This window comes from Lynx rufus, unplaced genomic scaffold, assembly GCF_022079265.1.
Source record: "Lynx rufus isolate CCGP_SWC_20201006 ecotype Redwood Valley unplaced genomic scaffold, mLynRuf1.p SCAF_2, whole genome shotgun sequence".
Taxonomy (NCBI): Eukaryota; Metazoa; Chordata; class Mammalia; order Carnivora; family Felidae; genus Lynx; species Lynx rufus.
In genome coordinates, this window is record NW_025814834.1 from 34,386,962 (window position 1) to 34,407,380 (window position 20,419).

General features: G+C 36.0%; 1 protein-coding gene across 3 annotated transcripts in view; it reads left to right on the forward strand.

Annotated features, from left to right (window-relative positions):
- Nucleotides 1-20,419, forward strand: part of TRAK2 (trafficking kinesin protein 2) — a 69,905-nt gene that overhangs the window by 43,902 nt on the left and 5,584 nt on the right. For all 3 annotated transcript variants that reach the window (XM_047082684.1, XM_047082682.1, XM_047082683.1), the window contains 11 exons: nt 3,369-3,445; nt 5,166-5,282; nt 6,309-6,518; nt 7,400-7,478; nt 9,149-9,279; nt 9,959-10,033; nt 11,090-11,227; nt 13,740-13,819; nt 14,358-14,561; nt 16,474-16,772; nt 18,377-18,625. In XM_047082684.1, the coding sequence (XP_046938640.1) occupies nt 3,369-3,445; nt 5,166-5,282; nt 6,309-6,518; nt 7,400-7,478; nt 9,149-9,279; nt 9,959-10,033; nt 11,090-11,227; nt 13,740-13,819; nt 14,358-14,561; nt 16,474-16,772; nt 18,377-18,625 (1,659 nt within the window). The remainder of the gene's footprint in view (nt 1-3,368; nt 3,446-5,165; nt 5,283-6,308; nt 6,519-7,399; nt 7,479-9,148; nt 9,280-9,958; nt 10,034-11,089; nt 11,228-13,739; nt 13,820-14,357; nt 14,562-16,473; nt 16,773-18,376; nt 18,626-20,419) is intronic.

Here is a 20,419-nt window from a genome sequence, read left to right on the forward strand (position 1 = left end):
AGGCATCAAAATTGGCAAAGATGAAGTCAAGCTTTCGCTTTTTGCAGATGACATGATATTATACATGGAAAATCCGATAGACTCCACCAAAAGTCTGCTAGAACTGATACATGAATTCAGCAAAGTTGCAGGATACAAAATCAATGTACAGAAATCAGTTGCATTCTTATACACTAACAATGAAGCAACAGAAAGACAAATAAAGAAACTGATCCCATTCACAATTGCGCCAAAAAGCATAAAATACCTAGGAATAAATCTAACCAAAGATGTAAAGGATCTGTATGCTGAAAATTATAGAAAGCTTATGAAGGTAATTGAAGAAGATTTAAAGAAATGGAAAGACATTCCCTGCTCATGGATTGGAAAAATAAATATTGTCAAAATGTCAATACTACCCAAAGCTATCTACACATTCAATGCAATCCCAATCAAAATTGCACCAGCATTCTTCTCGAAACTAGAACAAGCAATCCTAAAATTCATATGGAACCACAAAAGGCCCCGAATAGCCAAAGGAATTTTGAAGAAGAAGACCAAAGCAGGAGGCATCACAATCCCAGACTTCAGCCTCTACTACAAAGCTGTCATCATCAAGACAGCATGGTATTGGCACAAAAACAGACACACAGACCAATGGAATAGAATAGAAACCCCAGAACTAGACCCACAAACATATGGCCAACTCATCTTTGACAAAGCAGGAAAGAACATCCAATGGAAAAAAGACAGCCTCTTTAACAAATGGTGCTGGGAGAACTGGACAGCAACATGCAGAAGGTTGAAACTAGACCACTTTCTCACACCATTTACAAAAATAAACTCAAAATGGATAAAGGACCTAAATGTGAGACAGGAAACCATCAGAACCTTAGAGGAGAAAGCAGGAAAAGACCTCTCTGACCTCAGCCGTAGCAATCTCTTACTCGACACATCCCCAAAGGCAAGGGAATTAAAAGCAAAAGTGAATTACTGGGACCTTATGAAGATAAAAAGCTTCTGCACAGCAAAGGAAACAACCAACAAAACTAAAAGACAACCAACGGAATGGGAAAAGATATTTGCAAATGACATATCGGACAAAGGGCTAGTATCTAAAATCTATAAAGAGCTCACCAAACTCCACACCCGAAAAACAAATAACCCAGTGAAGAAATGGGCAGAAAACATGAATAGACACTTCTCTAAAGAAGACATCCAGATGGCCAAGAGGCACATGAAAAGATGTTCAGCGTCGCTCCTTATCAGGGAAATACAAATCAAAACCACACTCAGGTATCACCTCACGCCAGTCAGAGTGGCCAAAATGAACAAATCAGGAGACTATAGATGCTGGAGAGGATGTGGAGAAACGGGAACCCTCTTGCACTGTTGGTGGGAATGCAAATTGGTGCAGCCGCTCTGGAAAACAGTGTGGAGGTTCCTCAGAAAATTAAAAATAGACCTACCCTATGACCCAGCAATAGCACTGCTAGGAATCTACCCAAGGGATACAGGAGTACTGATGCATAGGGGCACTTGTACCCCAATGTTCATTGCAGCACTCTCAACAATAGCCAAATTATGGAAAGAGCCTAAATGTCCATCAACTGATGAATGGATAAAGAAATTGTGGTTTATATACACAATGGAATACTACGTGGCAATGAGAAAAAATGAAATATGGCCTTTTGTAGCAACGTGGATGGAACTGGAGAGTGTGATGCTAAGTGAAATAAGCCATACAGAGAAAGACAGATACCATATGGTTTCACTCTTATGTGGATCCTGAGAAACTCAACAGGAACCCATGGGGGAGGGGAAGGGAGAAAAAAAAAAGACGTTAGAGTGGGAGAGAGCCAAAGCATAAGAGACTGTTAAAAACTGAGAACAAACTGAGGGTTGATGGGGGGTGGGAGGGAGGGGCGGGTGGGTGATGGGTATTGAGGAGGGCACCTTTTGGGATGAGCACTGGGTGTTGTATGGAAACCAATTTGTCAATAAACTTCATAATAAAAAAAAAAAAAAAAAAAAAGATGATTTACTAAACTTCAAAAAAAAAAAAAAAAAAAAAAGAGTAGTAACTGTAAACAGTAGTATAACACTTAATAGTATTTTAATACTGCTCATTACATTATCGTATTTCATTCTCCTAGTGACCTTGTGAGATGAGTGTTATTACCTCTATATTATAAATACAGAATATGAATTTTGGAAGGGTTAAGTGACTTATTCAAGTTCACTCAAATCCATAAATTCAGCACTTCTTCTTTAAAGCCTCTTATTTTTTCACACTTCAAGGCAAACTAATTGTAAAATCAGTCTAAATCAAACACAGATCTGTTTCATGTAATGCACTCCAGAATGAAAAGATCTCTCTTTTATTATAAGATCTCTTTTTATTATTATTAAGCATCATTAGCTTAAAAAAGTATCGCTTATTGGGGTGCCTGGGTGGCTCAGTTAACCATCCGACTTCCGCTCAGGTCACGATCTCACAGTTTGTGGGCTCGAGCCCCGCGTCGGGCTCTGTGCTGACAGCTCCGAGCCTGAAGCCTGCTCCAGATTCTGTGTCTCCCTTTCTCTTTGCCCCTCTCCTGCTTGTGCTCTGTCTCTCTCAAGAATAAAATATACATTTTAAAAAATGGGTTTTTTTAAAGGTATTGCTTATTGTGACTGTGGAATCATTGGGGTCATATTTGTCATTCTCTTTGGAGCTATAATATGCAATGTATCAACAGTTCTTGAATTTAATGCAGAATTACTGGACTTAAATTATGCAAGTAATAGTACATTATACAGTTTATCTTATAGCAAAGGCCTAGATATGATAGAGATTATCATTAATTAAACTAAAAAGGATTATGCCTCATAACAGAACTATAAAAAGTCCTACAAGTCCTATTCCTTGTTTATTGATTTTAGCTCACATGATAGATGATCATAGATATTGAAGATAATCACATCAGAATTCTAATTAAATTCATTTGTAATAGCATAACCCCTCACTAAGTCACCCCTCAGGAACTTTAATTTAGATTAGGGTATAAAATAATTGGTGATTTAATCCATTCTTCAGGGCCACAGTCCCTAATGTGAGTGGACCAAAGTTCTAATCTTATTGAGGGAGGAAGAGATAGGAAGTGGTTGCCTGATGATCATTTGATACTTTTTTAATTCATTGTATGATATATATTTTGTTTGTAATAATTGGTCTGTTTTCTGAGTGTCTATTTTCTATTTTCACATATATTTTTAATCTCCTGAAAGGCACTTTTGTAAAAGCCTGGTGTGGTGGTGGTGGTTGTTGTGATCTTTCAACTATTATGAATATTTAAAATTCTCTGTTGTTTCTAAATCCTATAAACAGTTGTTTTAAACTGTCTCAGTTCTAGGCACAGACAGGGTGGAGCAGATGACCAAAACTTACAATGACATCGACATGGTTACACACCTCCTGGCAGAGGTAAGAATATATCTTTTCTTTCTCCAGTACAAAAAGCTAAAACTTGAAGATCATTTAACATCTATCAAGTTTGCACATCAAATGAAAAAGGAGGATGTCTTTGTTCTGGGTTGTTTTGTATAAGGTTGTTACAGATGGAACAGCTGGTATTCCAAAGTAGAATGGTTCCTAAAGTTTATTGTTATGACGTTGCAGAGGGTTTAATTTTTGTTGTTGCTATTATAATGATGCTGACTTTCTTATTCTAGAAAAGCTATCAAAAAAAAAAAAGTTGATGGTGTTTTGGTTTTTTTGTTTGTTTTTTGTTATTTTAATAAATTCCTGCTGTTACCCTGGAGCAGAGCAGCCCATTCAAGAAGCAGCTCCATTGCAAATCAATACCAGCAGTTTGCGTCATCTTCCCTTTTTTACATTCAGTTTGGACTATTATTTGAGCTCACTTTGTCCGTGACATTTTTAATATATAGTATATCTCTTCCAAATGGCGTTCTTAGAGGTATCTCCTTATACTGCAACTTCAGTTCGTCTTGAAACTGTCTTTCTCTTTAAAGTACCCTTCTCCCCTCTCCCCCCCAGCTCCCTAGAATGATTTTGTGTATGCCATTTAGCCTATATTGAAAATGAGATACATTGGGCCTTGAAAATTTGGAGATAATTCATCTGCCTCTTTTCATGTATTATAGAGCAAAAGGATAGAGGCTTAATTCTATCTGTATACAGTGATTAATGTAAGTGGAACCCATGCTCATATATAAGGTAGCTAGATGTATATTGACAGTTTTCATCCTACAGGATACAGTCCTCACCACCAACGCATAGATGGGATTCCTACACCCTTGCTAAGTATCACCATCTGCTTAGGACAAGTAACTCTTGGTTTGCTTGGCTATTCTATAGGCCTCCCTGCATCATTACCACCAACTTCTTTAGACTCCCTTCTTTATGTTTTAGCAGAACCTGTAACCTCAAAATTTCTAGTCTGCTATCCCCTCTTTTATCTCACATTATCATTCTTGCAACAGTTGACAGTAGGGCTCTTGATTATGCTTTCCTCTAAGCCTCTGGCTCTGAATGCATAGAAGCTTTCCCATAATTGGAACTTTTTTCAACATATGTACTGTGTCATTACCAATAGACAAATGCTCAACAAATATTTGTTGGGCTTTCACTCTGTGCCAGGCCCTATCCTCATTTTCTAAAGACTGTATTGATTTTTTAATTCCCCAAAATCATAAATTTAAAGGTTGGGTTTCTTGAGTAATTAATAGGGTGATCAGTAAATCTCACTTGATTTAGGGGTGCCTGGGGGGTTCAGTCAGTTGAGCATCTGACTCTTGATTTCAGTTCAGGTCATGATCCCAGGGTCGTGGGATCAAACCCCACATTGGGCTCCCTACTGGGTGTGGAATCTGCTTGGGATTCTCTCTCTCCCTCTTCCCCTCTCCCCTGCTTGCTCTCTCTAAAAAATAAAATAAATCTCACTTGATATCAAGAAGAAAAATGCCCTCTTGCATTTATTACTATGGCCGTCATCCATTTGACCAGTGTGTATTAAACACTATATGTGTGTCAAGCCCTGTGTTTATTTGTGGTATCTGGACATTAAAATGAATGTTGATGCTTTCTGGGACATTCCTTGTGAGTGAACAAAATTGCAGAATTTCTAAACTGCCATTTAAATTTCTTATGTACTCAAAAGATGTATTTGGTATTTTAACAGAGGGATCGTGATCTGGAACTAGCTGCTCGAATTGGACAAGCTCTCTTAAAACGGAACCATGTCTTGTCTGAGCAGAATGAAGCTCTGGAGGAGCAACTGGGACAAGCCTTTGATCAAGTAAGTCTTTGATCGAGTATTTATAGCATTAAATGATTAGTTACTGGACAATAGAAAAGCTTATTTTTCTGGGTGCCCCTGAAGTGATAACAATAGGTAGATAAATAACACCAGTACATGTTAACTTTGTTGTCAGCCATTGAACTAACCAGTAGAGAAATTAAATGTTATTGTACAGAGAAGTGCTCAAGTGACTCTACCTTAGTCAGTATAAAAAAAATATGGCAGGTACTGTGTTCAGTACCTACCATACATGTGTCACCCTGCTAAGATTCTAACACTTTTTCCTCATCCCTCTGTGTAGACTTTCTGTGTGATCTTATCTTAAATTTATTTTGAAAAAATAACCCTAAATAATAGATACCCAAATGAAGCATCTTTATTCAGAAACCCAAACAAGAAGAAAAGGAAATTTTGAAAATATATTTATTTCATGCAGTAAATATTTTTTAGTGAGAACCAATTTATTATTAACTTGAATGGTTACTTTTCAAATTTCCTTTAATTTGTTACTATCTGGTTTCATTAATATTTTATAAATGCCATTATGTTTAATAACATTTGAGCCTTTGTGTTAAAAATAGTTTCTAGAACTATTTCTAGAAGTCACGCAGATTTATACTTAAAAGCTTTAAAGTGTAAGTCTTTAGGATGAGAATTTGAAGGAGGGGTCTATTCTGACACTTGAAAGCTTCTTCAGTTTTGTTTTTAACTGTGAATATATCATTATCTTATGTGAAAATTTCCTCCTACATTCCTATTTATATAGAATATAAAAATTGGCTTTTCACCTAGTACAGAAAAAGCTGTCTTTGTGGAGTTAATGCTCTAACATTGTATCTTAGGAAGTATGTGAGGTTCATTATTCTCTTTTTAGCACTTGTTACCTTAGTCAATAAAATCTACCAGCTGATTTTATAATTTTATTTTATGGTGAGAAACAATTGCTCCATGAATTAAAGCTATATTACATGTAAATAATGCAAAATAAAGAACATCTTGTAAATCAAGCCCTTTGATGTGCAGGTTAATCAACTGCAGCATGAGCTGTCCAAGAAAGATGAATTACTTCGAATTGTCTCTATTGCCTCTGAAGAGAGTGAAACTGATTCCAGCTGTTCTACACCTCTTCGGCTCAATGAGTCCTTTAGCTTATCTCAAGGTTTGTTGCAGTTGGACATGCTACAAGAAAAACTCAAGGAACTGGAAGAGGAGAATATGGTTCTTCGATCCAAGGTATATTCAACCGAATTCCCACTTTCCTGTACCTTAAGGCTGTAAGATTTAGGTGCATGTATTGAGGTAAAATATGGCATAACTAAGGATTTGCTATTGACATTCCAATTAGGAGGTGATCGCAAAGGCATGTGTATTTGCCTTTCATTGTCACTTAGATCCCATTCATTGACAGCTGGATAATAGCAAACTGATAGATGAAATAGAGAAAGCCACAGCACAGAATATATATGTTAGGTAGTTTACACAAATAACTAAATAATTATAACTGTGATAAGAACTATGTTGGAAGATTACAGGGTTTCCTGAACTTGTGTAATGGGGGAGAATCGAAGTCCTACTTAAATGACATTTTAGCTGAAACTAGGGATTAGCCAGGCAGAAAAGTATGGTGGAGGGGAGGCATCAGAGAGAATGAGTAGGCATGTGCAAAGATCCTGAGAGGAATGAGGGGGAGATGTTTGTCATATCCTGTCCCATATCTTTATTTTTATTTTTTTATTTTAGAGAGAAGAAGAGAGAGCACACATGAGTGGGGAAGGGACAGTAAGGAAGAGAGACAGAGAGAGAGAGACAGAGAGAGAGAGAGAGAGAGAGACAGAGAATCTCAAGCAGGCTCCATTCTCAGTGCAGAGCCCAACATGGGGCTCAGTCTCAACGATTGTGAGATCATGACCTGAGCTGAAATCAAGAGTCTGACACTTAACTGAGCCACCCAGGTGCCCCCCCCATATCTTTACTTTAGATAAAGCTTTTTGGGTTTTATTTTCCCTTTTCAGCTGGTGAACTTTTATCTTCAGATGAGAATTAAAGGTTTTTTAAGTTAATACTGTAAAGCATTGGAAGATATTATCACACACTGATTTTTTTCTTTCTTGAAGGCTTGTCACATAAAGACAGAAACTATTACCTATGAAGAGAAGGAACAACAACTTGTCAATGACTGTGTTAAAGAACTTCGTATGTATTAATGCGTTTTCTTTCATAGTTTTTGGGCAATTCTTTGATGGCATTTCACCAACTCAGAAGTTAAATCAATGATTTCAGTAGAGGCATCTCAAGAAACAATTTTAAATAATTACTGACAGTCTAAGCAAAATACCATATGTACTTTTAAGAAATAGTTTTATTTCACATTGCCATCACTGTTAAAGAAAGGCCTATATTTCTATCAGTTATAGCATGGTAGAGTGAAAATAGCCAAAGCTTTTATTTTGTCAATGGGGAAATAGTCCTATAAAGAATATGATTTGCCAAAGTTAGAAAACTTGTAAGTGGGAGAGCCAGGGCTTAAATGATGGCATAAAACTTTACCTTCAATGAGTATTTATTGAGTGCCAACTATGTGTCTATGAAGGAACATATTTTGGTTTGATGTATTATTAATTAAAATAATTTTTAAAAATAAATCAGAAAAAGGTAGGCTTTACTAGAGAAAGATACATAATTTCTCTGTAAATCTATAACATTTTATGTTGAAAGAGAAGATATGATACATGATACCAATTCGTCTGGGCTGTTGGTGTCAGAATACCTTAGAGTAACAGAATTTTTTTTAAACTTTTTTTTTTTTAACGTTTATTTATTTTTGGGACAGAGAGACAGAGCATGAACGGGGGAGGGGCAGAGAGAGAGGGAGACACAGCATCGGAAACAGGCTCCAGGCTCCGAGCCATCAGCCCAGGGCCCGACGCGGGGCTCGAACTCACGGAACGCGAGATCGTGACCTGGCTGAAGTCGGACGCTTAACCGACTGTGCCACCCAGGCGCCCCTTGAGTAACAGAATTTTTGAGAACCACAAAGAATTTCAGTTGAATCTTCTCCATCAGCACTTCCATTATTCACATTTTATACTTAAAAAACAAAAAGGAAATGACTTTCCCAAGAGCTTAGATCCCAATCTCCTGCCTCCTTATAGTATCCTTTGAACTGTTATAGAGCTTCTGTCAATTTTAAAATAGTTGTATATAACACTGAGAAATAGTTTTGCCACTTGAGTTTGATGTCAGAATTTTTATATGCAAAATTTCCTTCCTGCATGGAATTCTAAAGGTTCTATTTCATGTGCCTGTCAGAATGCTAGGCTAGAAGGATTTTCAGAGGCTTTACGCAGTTTGCTAGGTATCCCAGAAAGTCTCTCTTGTACAGAAACATCTCCATAGCTTTAACAGATTGTGACCGTTGCATTTGAAATGTTCCTTTGTTAAATTTGTTAAGTTTAATTTTGTTTATGAGATTTTATTGATGTCCCTGAAGAGTTCTGAAAGACATAAATGAGATTATGCCTTGGTACTTGCAAACATATATAATTCACCTATCTCTTTTCAGCCTTCTTGTCCCTCATAAAGAAAAAGATTGAGGCAAAACTTTTAGCTTGCTTGCCTTTACAAGTCACCTCTTTTAGCTTCATTACCTCCTATTCAGTTCTCAGTATTAGCCTATTTCAGAAGGACCTTTATTTTCCTCTACTTGGTTATCTGGGTTTATTTTTTAAATTAATGTTAAAGAAAAATCCATTCATAATGTTGTCCAGTGTTTGTTACAAAGTAGGATTTAGCCTACAAGCCATAGTTTGCCAACACCTACCCTACATTTATATTAATTTTTAAGTTTTTGTTTTGTTTCCCAGGTGAAACAAATGCTCAAATGTCCAGAATGACTGAAGAATTATCTGGGAAGAGTGATGAACTGATTCGGTACCAAGAAGAGATCTCCTCTCTCTTGTCTCAAATTGTTGATCTTCAGCATAAAGTTAAAGAAGTAGGTTCATTCATTCATTCAACAGATGTTTGTTAAGCATTGGCCTCATACCGTGCACTCTGCTAAGTGCTAGATACATTAAGCAAAATAAACACACTCCCTACCCCTTTACAGTGCTTTAATCTGATTACTGTTCTAGTCTTTCTGTGTCGTGAAATATGAATAACTACTTTCAACTTACTATTTCTTGTGGCCAGGTGGGGTTAGATTTTCCTTAGAAAGTTGTGATGTGAATTATTGACAAATGATCATTGTCCTCTGAATACCTTAATAGATTTTGTATTCTGCCCATTTTATTGCTCTCATTTGGCTTTTGAAGGGTTAGCTTTTTATAGGTCTCTAGACCGTACCCCTGACAGACACTCTTAAGATGTCTTTAAAAGGGGCGCCTGGGTAGCTCAGTCGGTTAGGCATCTGACTTCATCTCAGGTCGTGATCTCGCGGTTCGTGAGTTCGAGCCCCACGTTGGGCTCTGTGCTGACAGCTCAGAGCGTGGAGCTTACTTCAGATTCTGTGTCTCCCTCTCCCTCTGCCCCTCCCCTGCTCACGGTCTGTCTCTTGCTGTCTCTCAATAATAAATAAATGTTAAAAAAAAAAAAAAAAGATGTCTTTAAAAAAAAGAGAGTAGCCTGTACTTTATATGGAAAGGCTTCACTTGTCTCTTTTAAAATGTTGTTAGCATGTGATTGAGAAGGAGGAACTGAGACTTCACCTACAAGCTTCCAAAGATGCCCAAAGACAACTGACAATGGAGGTAATCAAATCTTCCTTTATCTTGTGTAATATGGTGGGGAGAAGAATGAAGAGTTTGTTTCATCTTCATGAGTAAGAATGATTAAAGGTAATTACTGGATTTTAAATAGCAAGAGATTAAATTATGAGATCTAAGAAGTAAAGCAATTTAAAAATTCTGTCCCTAAAACTAATAACATGACATCTTTCTTGATTAATAGATATAAGATTCTGTAGGAATATGTGACCCTTTTACCAGTTTACCTTAACCCAACAGTTTTTAAAATAATTTCTAATAAGTGTTTTTGCAAATATGTCAGAAGAAATACCAAAAATCTTTTGCTTTCAATCCAAATAAAAATTCTATGTATTAGATACAATTTGGTGGTTCCCTGGCATACGTTAAGAATCACCTGGCAGAATGAGTCCTAAATAGAGACTCCCAGGCACCAGCCCCAAAAGTTTCCAATTGAGTAGGTTTAGAATAAGGGTCTAGAATCTACATGATCCACTCCACACACCACACTTGAAGAAATACTCTGAAAATTGTGTACTCTTTTACCATGCTTATGTATCTAACTATAAAGAAGATTCTGAAATAAGGGAGAAGAAACTACTTGTTTAGGATAATTGACCACCCTGGCATCATATACAATACTTTGTAGGCTTGATCTTGTCATTTACAGACTTCAGAGTGACATTTAAAAATATGCATAGATAGCATTATACTAAACCTAACTTGACTATAGCTATTATCCTTCCTCTATAAGTTTTTTTAAGGGTTTGAAGCATTAAATATTGAATTGACAATAATTATGATTACTTCAGCTACCTTTCAGATTTTTCGGGAATCATATTTATGTATAATTCTGGCCAAGACATTCCTAATTCTGGTGACTTGAAATATATATGTATACACTCTCCTTGCTTAGTTTGTTTTGGAGTCTTTGTATTGAAATTGTTTCATGAGGTTATTTAGCCCTCTGGATAAAATTAATACTTATCCCAATGGGGTTTATTTTCCTGTTGTCATTTTGAGAATGAAATGAAGTACACTAATTACCATCCTTTTTTTCAGCTGCATGAGTTACAAGACAGGAATATGGAGTGTCTGGGAATGTTACATGAGTCCCAAGAGGAAATAAAGGAACTTCGTAGTAGATCTGGCCCTGCTGCTCATCTTTACTTTTCACAGTCATATGGAGCTTTTTCTGGGGTGAGTTTTTCTGAGAAAGATGTTACATATTTAAGGAAACTTTTTAAGATTAGATTGTCCTGAGAGTGATGTGGTTTCTGGTGGTATAAAGTATCTTGAGAACATTTGTTTCTGTCCTTGCTTCTGGAAGTCATTTATTCATTTAGGCTTTAATTTGTATATTTACATCTACCTTAATACTGTTACTTATGGTAGCCTTTCTTCTAATAGATGACCTTCCGGGTTTATTATAATATGTGAGATGAACCCTAAGGAAATTAGGTTTAGGTCTGTGTACCATAGAGCTACTTAAACTTGGGTCATCCTTACCCTAGGCCCACCACATGCCACTTATTCAAATAGTACTCTGAACATCTAAAACCTATTTCAACAGATCTCAAGTCTCTTGGTATATTTCATGCTAGTTAGAGTGTAAGCCCCATGAGGGCAGGATTCATGTTTGTTTAATTCATCAATATATAGTATTATTTGAATTAAAGAGATTAATGAAAACTTGTGAGTCTATGCCAGAATTTATAATATTGGTTCAAAGAATTATTTTAACAGTCTAGTTTGTAAATACTTATAAGCAATTCTGTGAAATATTTTAAAAAACTGAAACTATAAATTATAGTAATTTTTTGAAGAATATGGGAGCAAGACTTTGGTTTTTAACTTTTTATTTTGAAATAATTTTAAACTTAGACTAATATTACAAAAATAGTACAAAAACTCTCATATATCCTTCATCTAGATTCCCCAATTTTTAACATTTTACATTTGCCATATCATTCTGTTATATTTTTTCTGGATCATTTAACAGTAAGAGACACCCTATTAACTCCTAATACTTCAGTGTGTATCTACCATAAACAAGGACACTCCTGTATAACTACGCCACAGCCGTCGAAGTCAGAAAACTGTCATTGATATACAATACTATCATCTCATCCACAGAGCCCTAAGTTTAAATTTTACCAGTTGTCCCAACAATATCCTTTGAAGGATATGTTGCATTTGGTTGTTTCAAAAGGCCTGTTTTACATGCCTTTCATTACCTTTGTAGCATGTCCTCAGTTTGGGTTTCTCTAATGTTTCCTCATGATTAGATTCAGGCAATTTATTTTTGGCGGAAATAATGCCATGTTCTTCTCAGTACACTGTAATAGGAGGCTCACATTGTCTATTTATCCCATTACTGATGATGTTAAATTAACTTTACTAAGTTAAGGTAGTATCTGCCAACTTTTTCTATTCTAAAGTTAATGTTAATTGATAACTAATTAAATTAATGTTGCTAATTAACTTTACAATGATGAAAATTGGCAGATGCTACCTTAGCCAAGTGATCAAAGTTACTATTTTGTGGGAAGATACTTTAAGACCTATTTAAATATCCTGTTTTTCTCAGCAAACTTTTATCTGCTAATTTTAACACCTAGGGATGGTTCATATCTGACTCAGTTTTTACTAAGATGATTGCCAAATGGTAATTTTCTAATTCCATCATTTTTTCAACATTTCTTAATCAACATTTTTTTGTCAGAACCTTTCTGTCTCATTTATTTATTCATTTGTTCATTTAGTTATGTCCGTATGGACTCTTCCTATTTTAGTCAATGGATTACAGTCCATTATTACTAATTTTTATTTTGATACTTAAATTGTCCCAGATATGGCCAGCATGATCTCCTTTAAGTTCATCTTGCCCTTTTCCTGTCCCAGTCCTGGAGTCAACCATTTCTCCAAGGAGGTCTTGTTAGTTTTAATGAGGAATGATATTTAGAATTCAAGATCTGGGTCCTGTGTATCCATTGCCACTAGAGTATCATTACTTCTAGTCCCTCTCAGCAGATAGAGCTAGAAAATATATGTATGTTCATGCATACACCCACTGAAACACATCCATATCTATGTTCCAATCCATATTTATGTTCATCTGTCTACATGTATTTAAAAACATGAGTTCACACCAGTATCTCCAATTCTAGCCATTGTCAGCCCAGCCTCACCGAGCATGGCACTCATGCCAGTTGAATCCTCATCTCTGACCAGGGAAAAGGAAAACTTGCTTATTTTTCCTTTAATGATTTTTCTACATTATAAAAGCCATACATGTTTATTATAGAAAAGTTAGAGATTACAGAGAAGCAAAAAGAAATTGTGAAATACTGTCAAATCCTGACTTCCAGAGAATTATTATTGGCATCTTGGTTTATAGCCGTTCAGATCTTTTGGTTTTTTGTGTCTACGTAGGTAATATATTCTGTTTATCATATTGGTTTTTCCCACTGCTCGCCTGTAAAAAGATATCATGAAAAAGAAGTTGGTTCTTGTTTAAAAGTTACATTTCCAAAATGCCTCTTCTTTTTTCTTTGCATTTTGGCCTGTGCCTATTTTCTTGTGTTTTCTTTTATTGTAACACCAAAAGTATTGGACCCTGGAGACTCTGTTAATTCATGTAAGGATAACCCATTTCTCCTAACCGTCTTCTTACATAATCAGTATAGGAATCTCACACTCTTTTTCTTAGGAATCCCTGGCAGCTGAGATTGAGGGGACCATGCGTAAAAAGTTGAGTTTGGATGAGGAATCTTCTCTCTTCAAACAAAAGTAAGTACAATCACATGTATTGTTACCCAGGCACTGGGATGGAATTAAAAAGAAGCCACAATCCAAAGTGATAGGTATTTTGAGAATTCAGTTGTAAATCTGCTTAGTATTCAGTTTTTTTCTCATAGTGCTGACATTTGGGGTTTTTTTACATATTTTTTAAATGTTTATTTATTAGAGAGAGAGCAGGCAAGCAGGGGAGAGGCAGAGAGAAAGAGAGAGGGAGAGAGAATCCCAAGCAGGCTTTGTACTGCCAGTGCAGAGTCCGATGTGGGGATCAATCTCACGAACCATGAGATCATGACCTGAGCTGAAATGAAGAGTCAGACATTTAACCAATTGAGCCCCAAGACTCAATAGTGCTCACATTTGTGAGAGTGTTCTCTTGTTCTGAAGCTTATTTTCCAATAATTTCTCTTAAAATTTAGAGGCTAGTCGGGGTAGTTTTATTTTCAATGAATTGTACACGCGTGTCTCTTTTCTAAAGCACTTCAGTGGTAGACAGTGGCAATAATGAATACTACTTCTTTTTTGACAGAGCCCAACAGAAACGGGTATTTGATACTGTCAAGGTTGCCAATGACACACGGGGCCGCTCTATCCCATTCCCAACTCTGCTGCCCATTCCAGGGTCCAACCGTTCAAGTGTCATCATGACAGCAAAACCTTTTGAGTCTGGTTTGCAACAAACAGAGGACAAAACCCTCCTGAACCAGGGGGGCAACTCAGAAGAGGTTTCAGAGTAAGAAATATAGATCATGGCAGTTATCATGTATTTCTTATGGCATTGACATACCAGATGCCCATACTTATATTCCAGCATTGTTCTGTGCTATTCCAAGGAATTTCTGGAACTGTCAGTTTTCATTCAGTAATGATGCCCAATAGCATTATTTGTAAGACAGATCATTGACTTCATAAAAGTTTTTGGAGTAAAAAGGCTACACTTAATTAAGTATATTCAAAACAGAAGTTGCATTGAAGTGTAAAATTCTTTACTACTTTCTTCTTCAGTGTGGCAAAGTTTGAATCTAAATCTTCATGTTCTAAGTCAGATTATTTTGAATCTGTTTGGTCATTGGCAGTTTATGCATAGCATCAGTGACAGTTTCTCATAACCCATGCTCATAATCTCAACTGCTTTGGTGCCTTTAGGATAAACAATAAACTTGAATACCTATTGAGGAAAAGTAGGTTGCTCTTAACTTCCTATTTGTTTAAACTTAGACTTTTTCCAGCTTTCATTAATTCATCTTATTGAATTATAAATAACTAGAAATTAAACAGCACTACTGGAAAGTCACCTGAAGGCTTTCGAAAGATAGGTATTTTGTACCTGAGAGAAATCTTCCTAATGCAGAAATCTATCCTAGGACATACCAAATACCCAACAAGTATTAGCTGCTATCAGTAGTAGTAGTGGTGGTGGTGGTAGTGGTGGTGTTTTTACCATTATTGAATCCTCATTGTGGACTAGGAGCTAAATCTTATTTAATACTGTCAACAACCCTGTAGTGTAGGTACTATACCTTTTCAATTTACAGTTGAGGGAAGTGAGGCTCAACTCACTATGTAGGTTGCCCAGGGTCACTCCACATGAAGGTATTGGTCACATCACACTGTTGTAGGGTCACATTTCTGTAAACTACATATTTGGTTCATGGATACACTTTGGTTCAAAAATAAAAATATTTGTGTTTCAAAAGAAAGAAAGAAAGAAAGATTTCTCATCCTGGGTTTTCTATTGTATTTCAGTTTGTACCTACAGTAGCTTTGTGTGTCAATACTGTGTCGTTGATCATAGTTACCTTAGTAAGAGATCAACAATCAGATCTCTGTGAATTCACATAGAGTAGCCAGGAGCAACTACAGTTTGGCTTGCTACTCTTTCTTTTGATATCAATTGTTAGATACCTCCGATTTCAAAAATATGGAAAAGGAACAAATGTGTTTACAGAACTATGAAAATATAGTATTTACAAATCTTGGGTTTTTTTTTAAATGTTCTACAATATTCGTGGAGGATTACATGGCCTAAAGCAAATTTTTTCACATTTTATATTTTGAAATTGTTTGTTTTGCAGTTAATGGCATGTCATAGTTTAATGGGTTGCATTTTTTCTTTCTTAGTAGTACATAAAATAATGGTACCTCTTACAATCAATGGTTTTATAGATTCAATGCAATGTGATAATGTTTATTTTTCTGGCTACCTGAACTCAATTTATATAGTCATATCCGTAGTTTCATAAGTGACTATACTTATCATGGTGAGCATTGAGTAATGTTTATAGTTCTCAAATCAATATATTATACACCTGAAACTACTGTAACATTGTATGTTAATTGTACTCCAAAAAAATTTTAAGTGAAATAGAAAAATTAGTAAACACCACATAATAACCAGTATGTTTTTATTTATCTGAAGTTGCTTGAAATGATCCATAAAAAATGACATGTAGTATTAGTGATTTTTGTTTATTGTTATTATTTCTGTATTATTGACACCTAAGAAAAACACTTTGATATCTAGGAAAAAAATGCTTTGAATTTAATCAGTTTCTTAAACATTCACTATTGTAGAAAAGAGAAGTCTAGGTTGTGCTTCTCAACCTTACCCTTACAGATCTAGTCAGTGAATGATTTTCCCACAGGAACATTCAGAAGCTGGGTCAACCAGGACCCTCTGAAGATAGTGATTTGGCTACAGCACTGCATCGCCTTAGTCTGCGGCGACAGAACTACTTAAGTGAGAAGCAGTTCTTTGCTGAAGAATGGGAACGGAAGATCCAGGTTCTGGCTGACCAGAAAGAAGGGGTTAGTGGCTGTGGCACCCCCACAGAGAGCCTTGCCTCTCTGTGCACCGACCAGTCAGAGATCACAGACCTCAGCAGTGCCAGTTGCCTTCGAGGTTTTATGCCTGAGAAATTACAAATTGTCAAGCCCCTTGAAGGTAATAAATCAATAAGGGCCATTTGTAAGCCCTGTTGGTTATTAGCCTTTCCTTTTCCTGGAATTAAACCTTGTATTGTAATTATAAGAAGACTATGTACAAGAGATACTTTTATTATCCCTAAACCTCATTTGTGTGACAGTGTATTATAGTACTTTGTGGAAAAAGTGTGTGCAGAGATCTGCATTCTCCCATCATCATTCATCAGTATTTTTTTAATATAAATGTGATGGAGAAAGAGCAGTCTTTTCTTTTGTCCTTAGCTAAGAAATATCATTGATGGCAGTTTTCATGGTAAAACAAACGGGATATAATAAATAAATGAAAATAATATAGGTGTAATACTTTATCTCTACCTTTCTATTCAAAAAAAGAGTTCCTTACCCAGGAAGTGTCATTTACTTAGAGATGTGTGTGTCTGGGTTGCATGGTTTTGTTTTTCCAGTTTTTGCGAATTTCTTTTCAGTTTTTGTTCTCTCCTAAGATAGAATTTGAATTCAAGGGGCGCCTGGGTGGCGCAGTCGGTTAAGCGTCCGACTTCAGCCAGGTCACGATCTCGCGGTCTGTGAGTTCGAGCCCCGCGTCGGGCTCTGGGCTGATGGCTCAGAGCCTGGAGCCTGTTTCCGATTCTGTGTCTCCCTCTCTCTCTGCCCCTCGCCCGTTCATGCTCTGTCTCTCTCTGTCCCAAAAATAAATAAACGTTGAAAAAAAAAAAAAATTAAAAAAAAAAAAAAGAATTTGAATTCAAAATAAATTTGTTTTATGGAATATTGATTACCTTCAAATGATTCTGTTATTATCATAAAAGAGTCTGCATTAGACAAAATTTTGAGTTGGTAATCTATAAGGAACCCTCAAACTCAAAGGTTCTATAAGTTAGTTTTATTCATTAATGATCAGTTCAGGTATTTGTCAGAGTTGCCCCCTTAGGATGAAATGTCTGTAGTGACATAATTAGACATTGCATCTCGTGCAGGTGCTTGGGATGGTCATTTGCCAGAGTTCATAGATAAGAACCATAGGGATATATCTTCCTTTTAGCATCTCCTTCACTTTCCTACTCTGCCTGAAGAGCCTGGGGAAAGGAGAGTCATGAGCAGGATGGGGAAGAATACAAAAAATAAAACAAAACATGAAATTCAGGTGTCTTTTAATGTAGGAGCCTGGCTTTTGACTTCAAAGTTCATAAGCGTAGTTTCAAGCCAAGAAAGTATTGATTTTTGTTCACCTGGGAAAATACAGCCCCACCTCTGAGGTGCATATCTTCTTTCTCATCACTACCTCAGCATCCTAGTTCCTATCAAGGGTGCTGCCTTGACTTTTTCACCCCTGCTTTAGGTGTCCTTTTTAAAGTTAACTTTTGAAATTGAAAGATTATTGTTCATACCTTTAGCATCTTGTCAGTCTTCCACAGAGAACTTCATACAAATTTTACCAAAACATTAAGACCGAATAAGTAGTTTTATTGTTAGCCTTAATATTTCACACATTATAATTTTAGCCTCTGTGTCAAGATTGAATACTTGTTGGGAAATTTAAAACATACCTTGTTGTTTTGTTTGTTTGTTTGTTTGTTTGTTTGTTTGTTGGCCTTGCACGTTCAGGATCACAAACTTTGCACCACTGGCAGCAGCTTGCTCAACCAAATTTAGGAACCATTCTTGACCCACGACCAGGTGTCATCACTAAAGGCTTTACCCAGTTGCCCAAGGATGCCATCTATCACCTCTCAGATTTAGAAGAGGATGAAGAGGAAGGTATCACTTTTCAAGTGGAACAGAACCCTTCAATATCCAAGCCAGTAACAGGAATCTTCCTTCCACCCATTACTTCAGCTAGTGGTCCAGTTACAGGTAAGAATAGTGCTTGGTGAATATAGTCCAATAATTTTGCATTCTGACTTAACAGTATGGTCGCGTGACTACCTTGATTTAAATCTAACTGGAATGTACTCAGTCTTTAACATAAGAAAATAGAAATCTATAGCAATAGTGGCCCTTCTCATTCTACTTCTTAACCAGCCTGCATAAGTAGATTGGGCAGAGAGAAAGATCAATTCAGTCAGTGGTTCATAAACCTTTTGAGCTCAGGATCTCTTTACATCCTTAAAAAAAATTGAGAATTCCAGAGAGCTTGTCTTTGTGAATTGTATCTATTGATATTTACCATGTTAGAAATCAAAACTGAGAAATTATAAAAATAGTTATTAACTCATTTAAAAATAATAATTACATGCTAACACAAATAGTATGTTTTATGAAAAATAGCTCTTTCCTTTACATAGTGAGAAGGTATTGTTTTACAATTTTGTAAGCCTCTAATTTATGGCTTGAAAGAAAATATCTGGATTTTCATACAGCTTCTACATTCAGTCTATTATAGTATGTTGCTTTGCTTGAAGAATATAAAGAAAATGCAGGCTCACACAGAGGTGTAGGTATGAAAGGAAAGAGTATTTTAATAACCCCTTCAGGTGTTTGTGAATATTTTTTTGATATTACACCAAAACTTGATAAGTAGCAGTTTCTTTGTAGCAATATGGAATCCAAAAACCTATCATTCTTTGTTACATTAAAGTCTGTTGGTCTATCCTACACTTTGAATGCATCTTTTACCCATGCATGATTTTATAACTTCATGCACTAGTCATTTGGAAAATATTGGTTCTCTGAGTTATGCACATCTCTAAATGTTAACATATTTCATTATATAATATATTAAAATTACATTACTATCACCACCTATGTCATCAGATAAGTCTTTTACTATTATGAAGCTTTAAAGCTCCCAGGGATGGATATAAGTTCTGCAAAACTTGAATTTTCACTTGAAAGTGCAAGTGACAGCAAATCCTATAAGCTATTTTTATTTATTGAAGAGACAGGCTCACTACCTTCATTTCCAAGAAAATTTCTGCCACATAGCCAAGTCTGAATAACTAGTTTGTTAGTTGTTCTTTCAGTTAAAAATGGTGTTCCATGAGAAAATTTCAACTCAGTTGCCCATGTGCTTTTTCCTCTAGATGACCATTGTATCTTGGTATGCAGCAGAGTGCTTAATACTAACTTCCCATTTAATCACACAGAATTTAGGATACAAGGGTCAAGATTTAATAAGTAGTTTTTACTGCTTCATCAAAGACGTTCTTGTGTGAATCTGGCTGCTTTTTTTTTTTTTTTTTTTTTTTGCTATGGTGGGTGAACAACAGTGAAAAATATTCACATAGCTTGGTGCCATTGCCTTGATTTGTGCTAAGGTGTCAGCAGATTTGCTCACCATTGCTTTTGTACCAACCATGCAAATGCCAACCCAGTCAAAAAGGCAAATAGCATCTTAGGGTTGCTATGAAAGTAGTTTTGACCTGTGGATTCCCATAAGGATCTGCAAACCACACTTGAGAACTGCTGGAGTAGTTTGACTAGAAAGATTGAACTGACTAGATCTTGTTTGGGATGTTGGGGGCAGGGGAGTTAATGTACTTTTTCAGAATGTGTTTTTTTCTTATTTCCAAGCTATTTTTAATCCCTTTAAATTACAGTTTTAAAGTATTGAAGGATTCAACTATGTACTAGCCAGGTGATACTAATACAATATTTATGTATATTTCATTTCCAAATTTAGTGGTTTTTGTACAAAATACCCTTGAT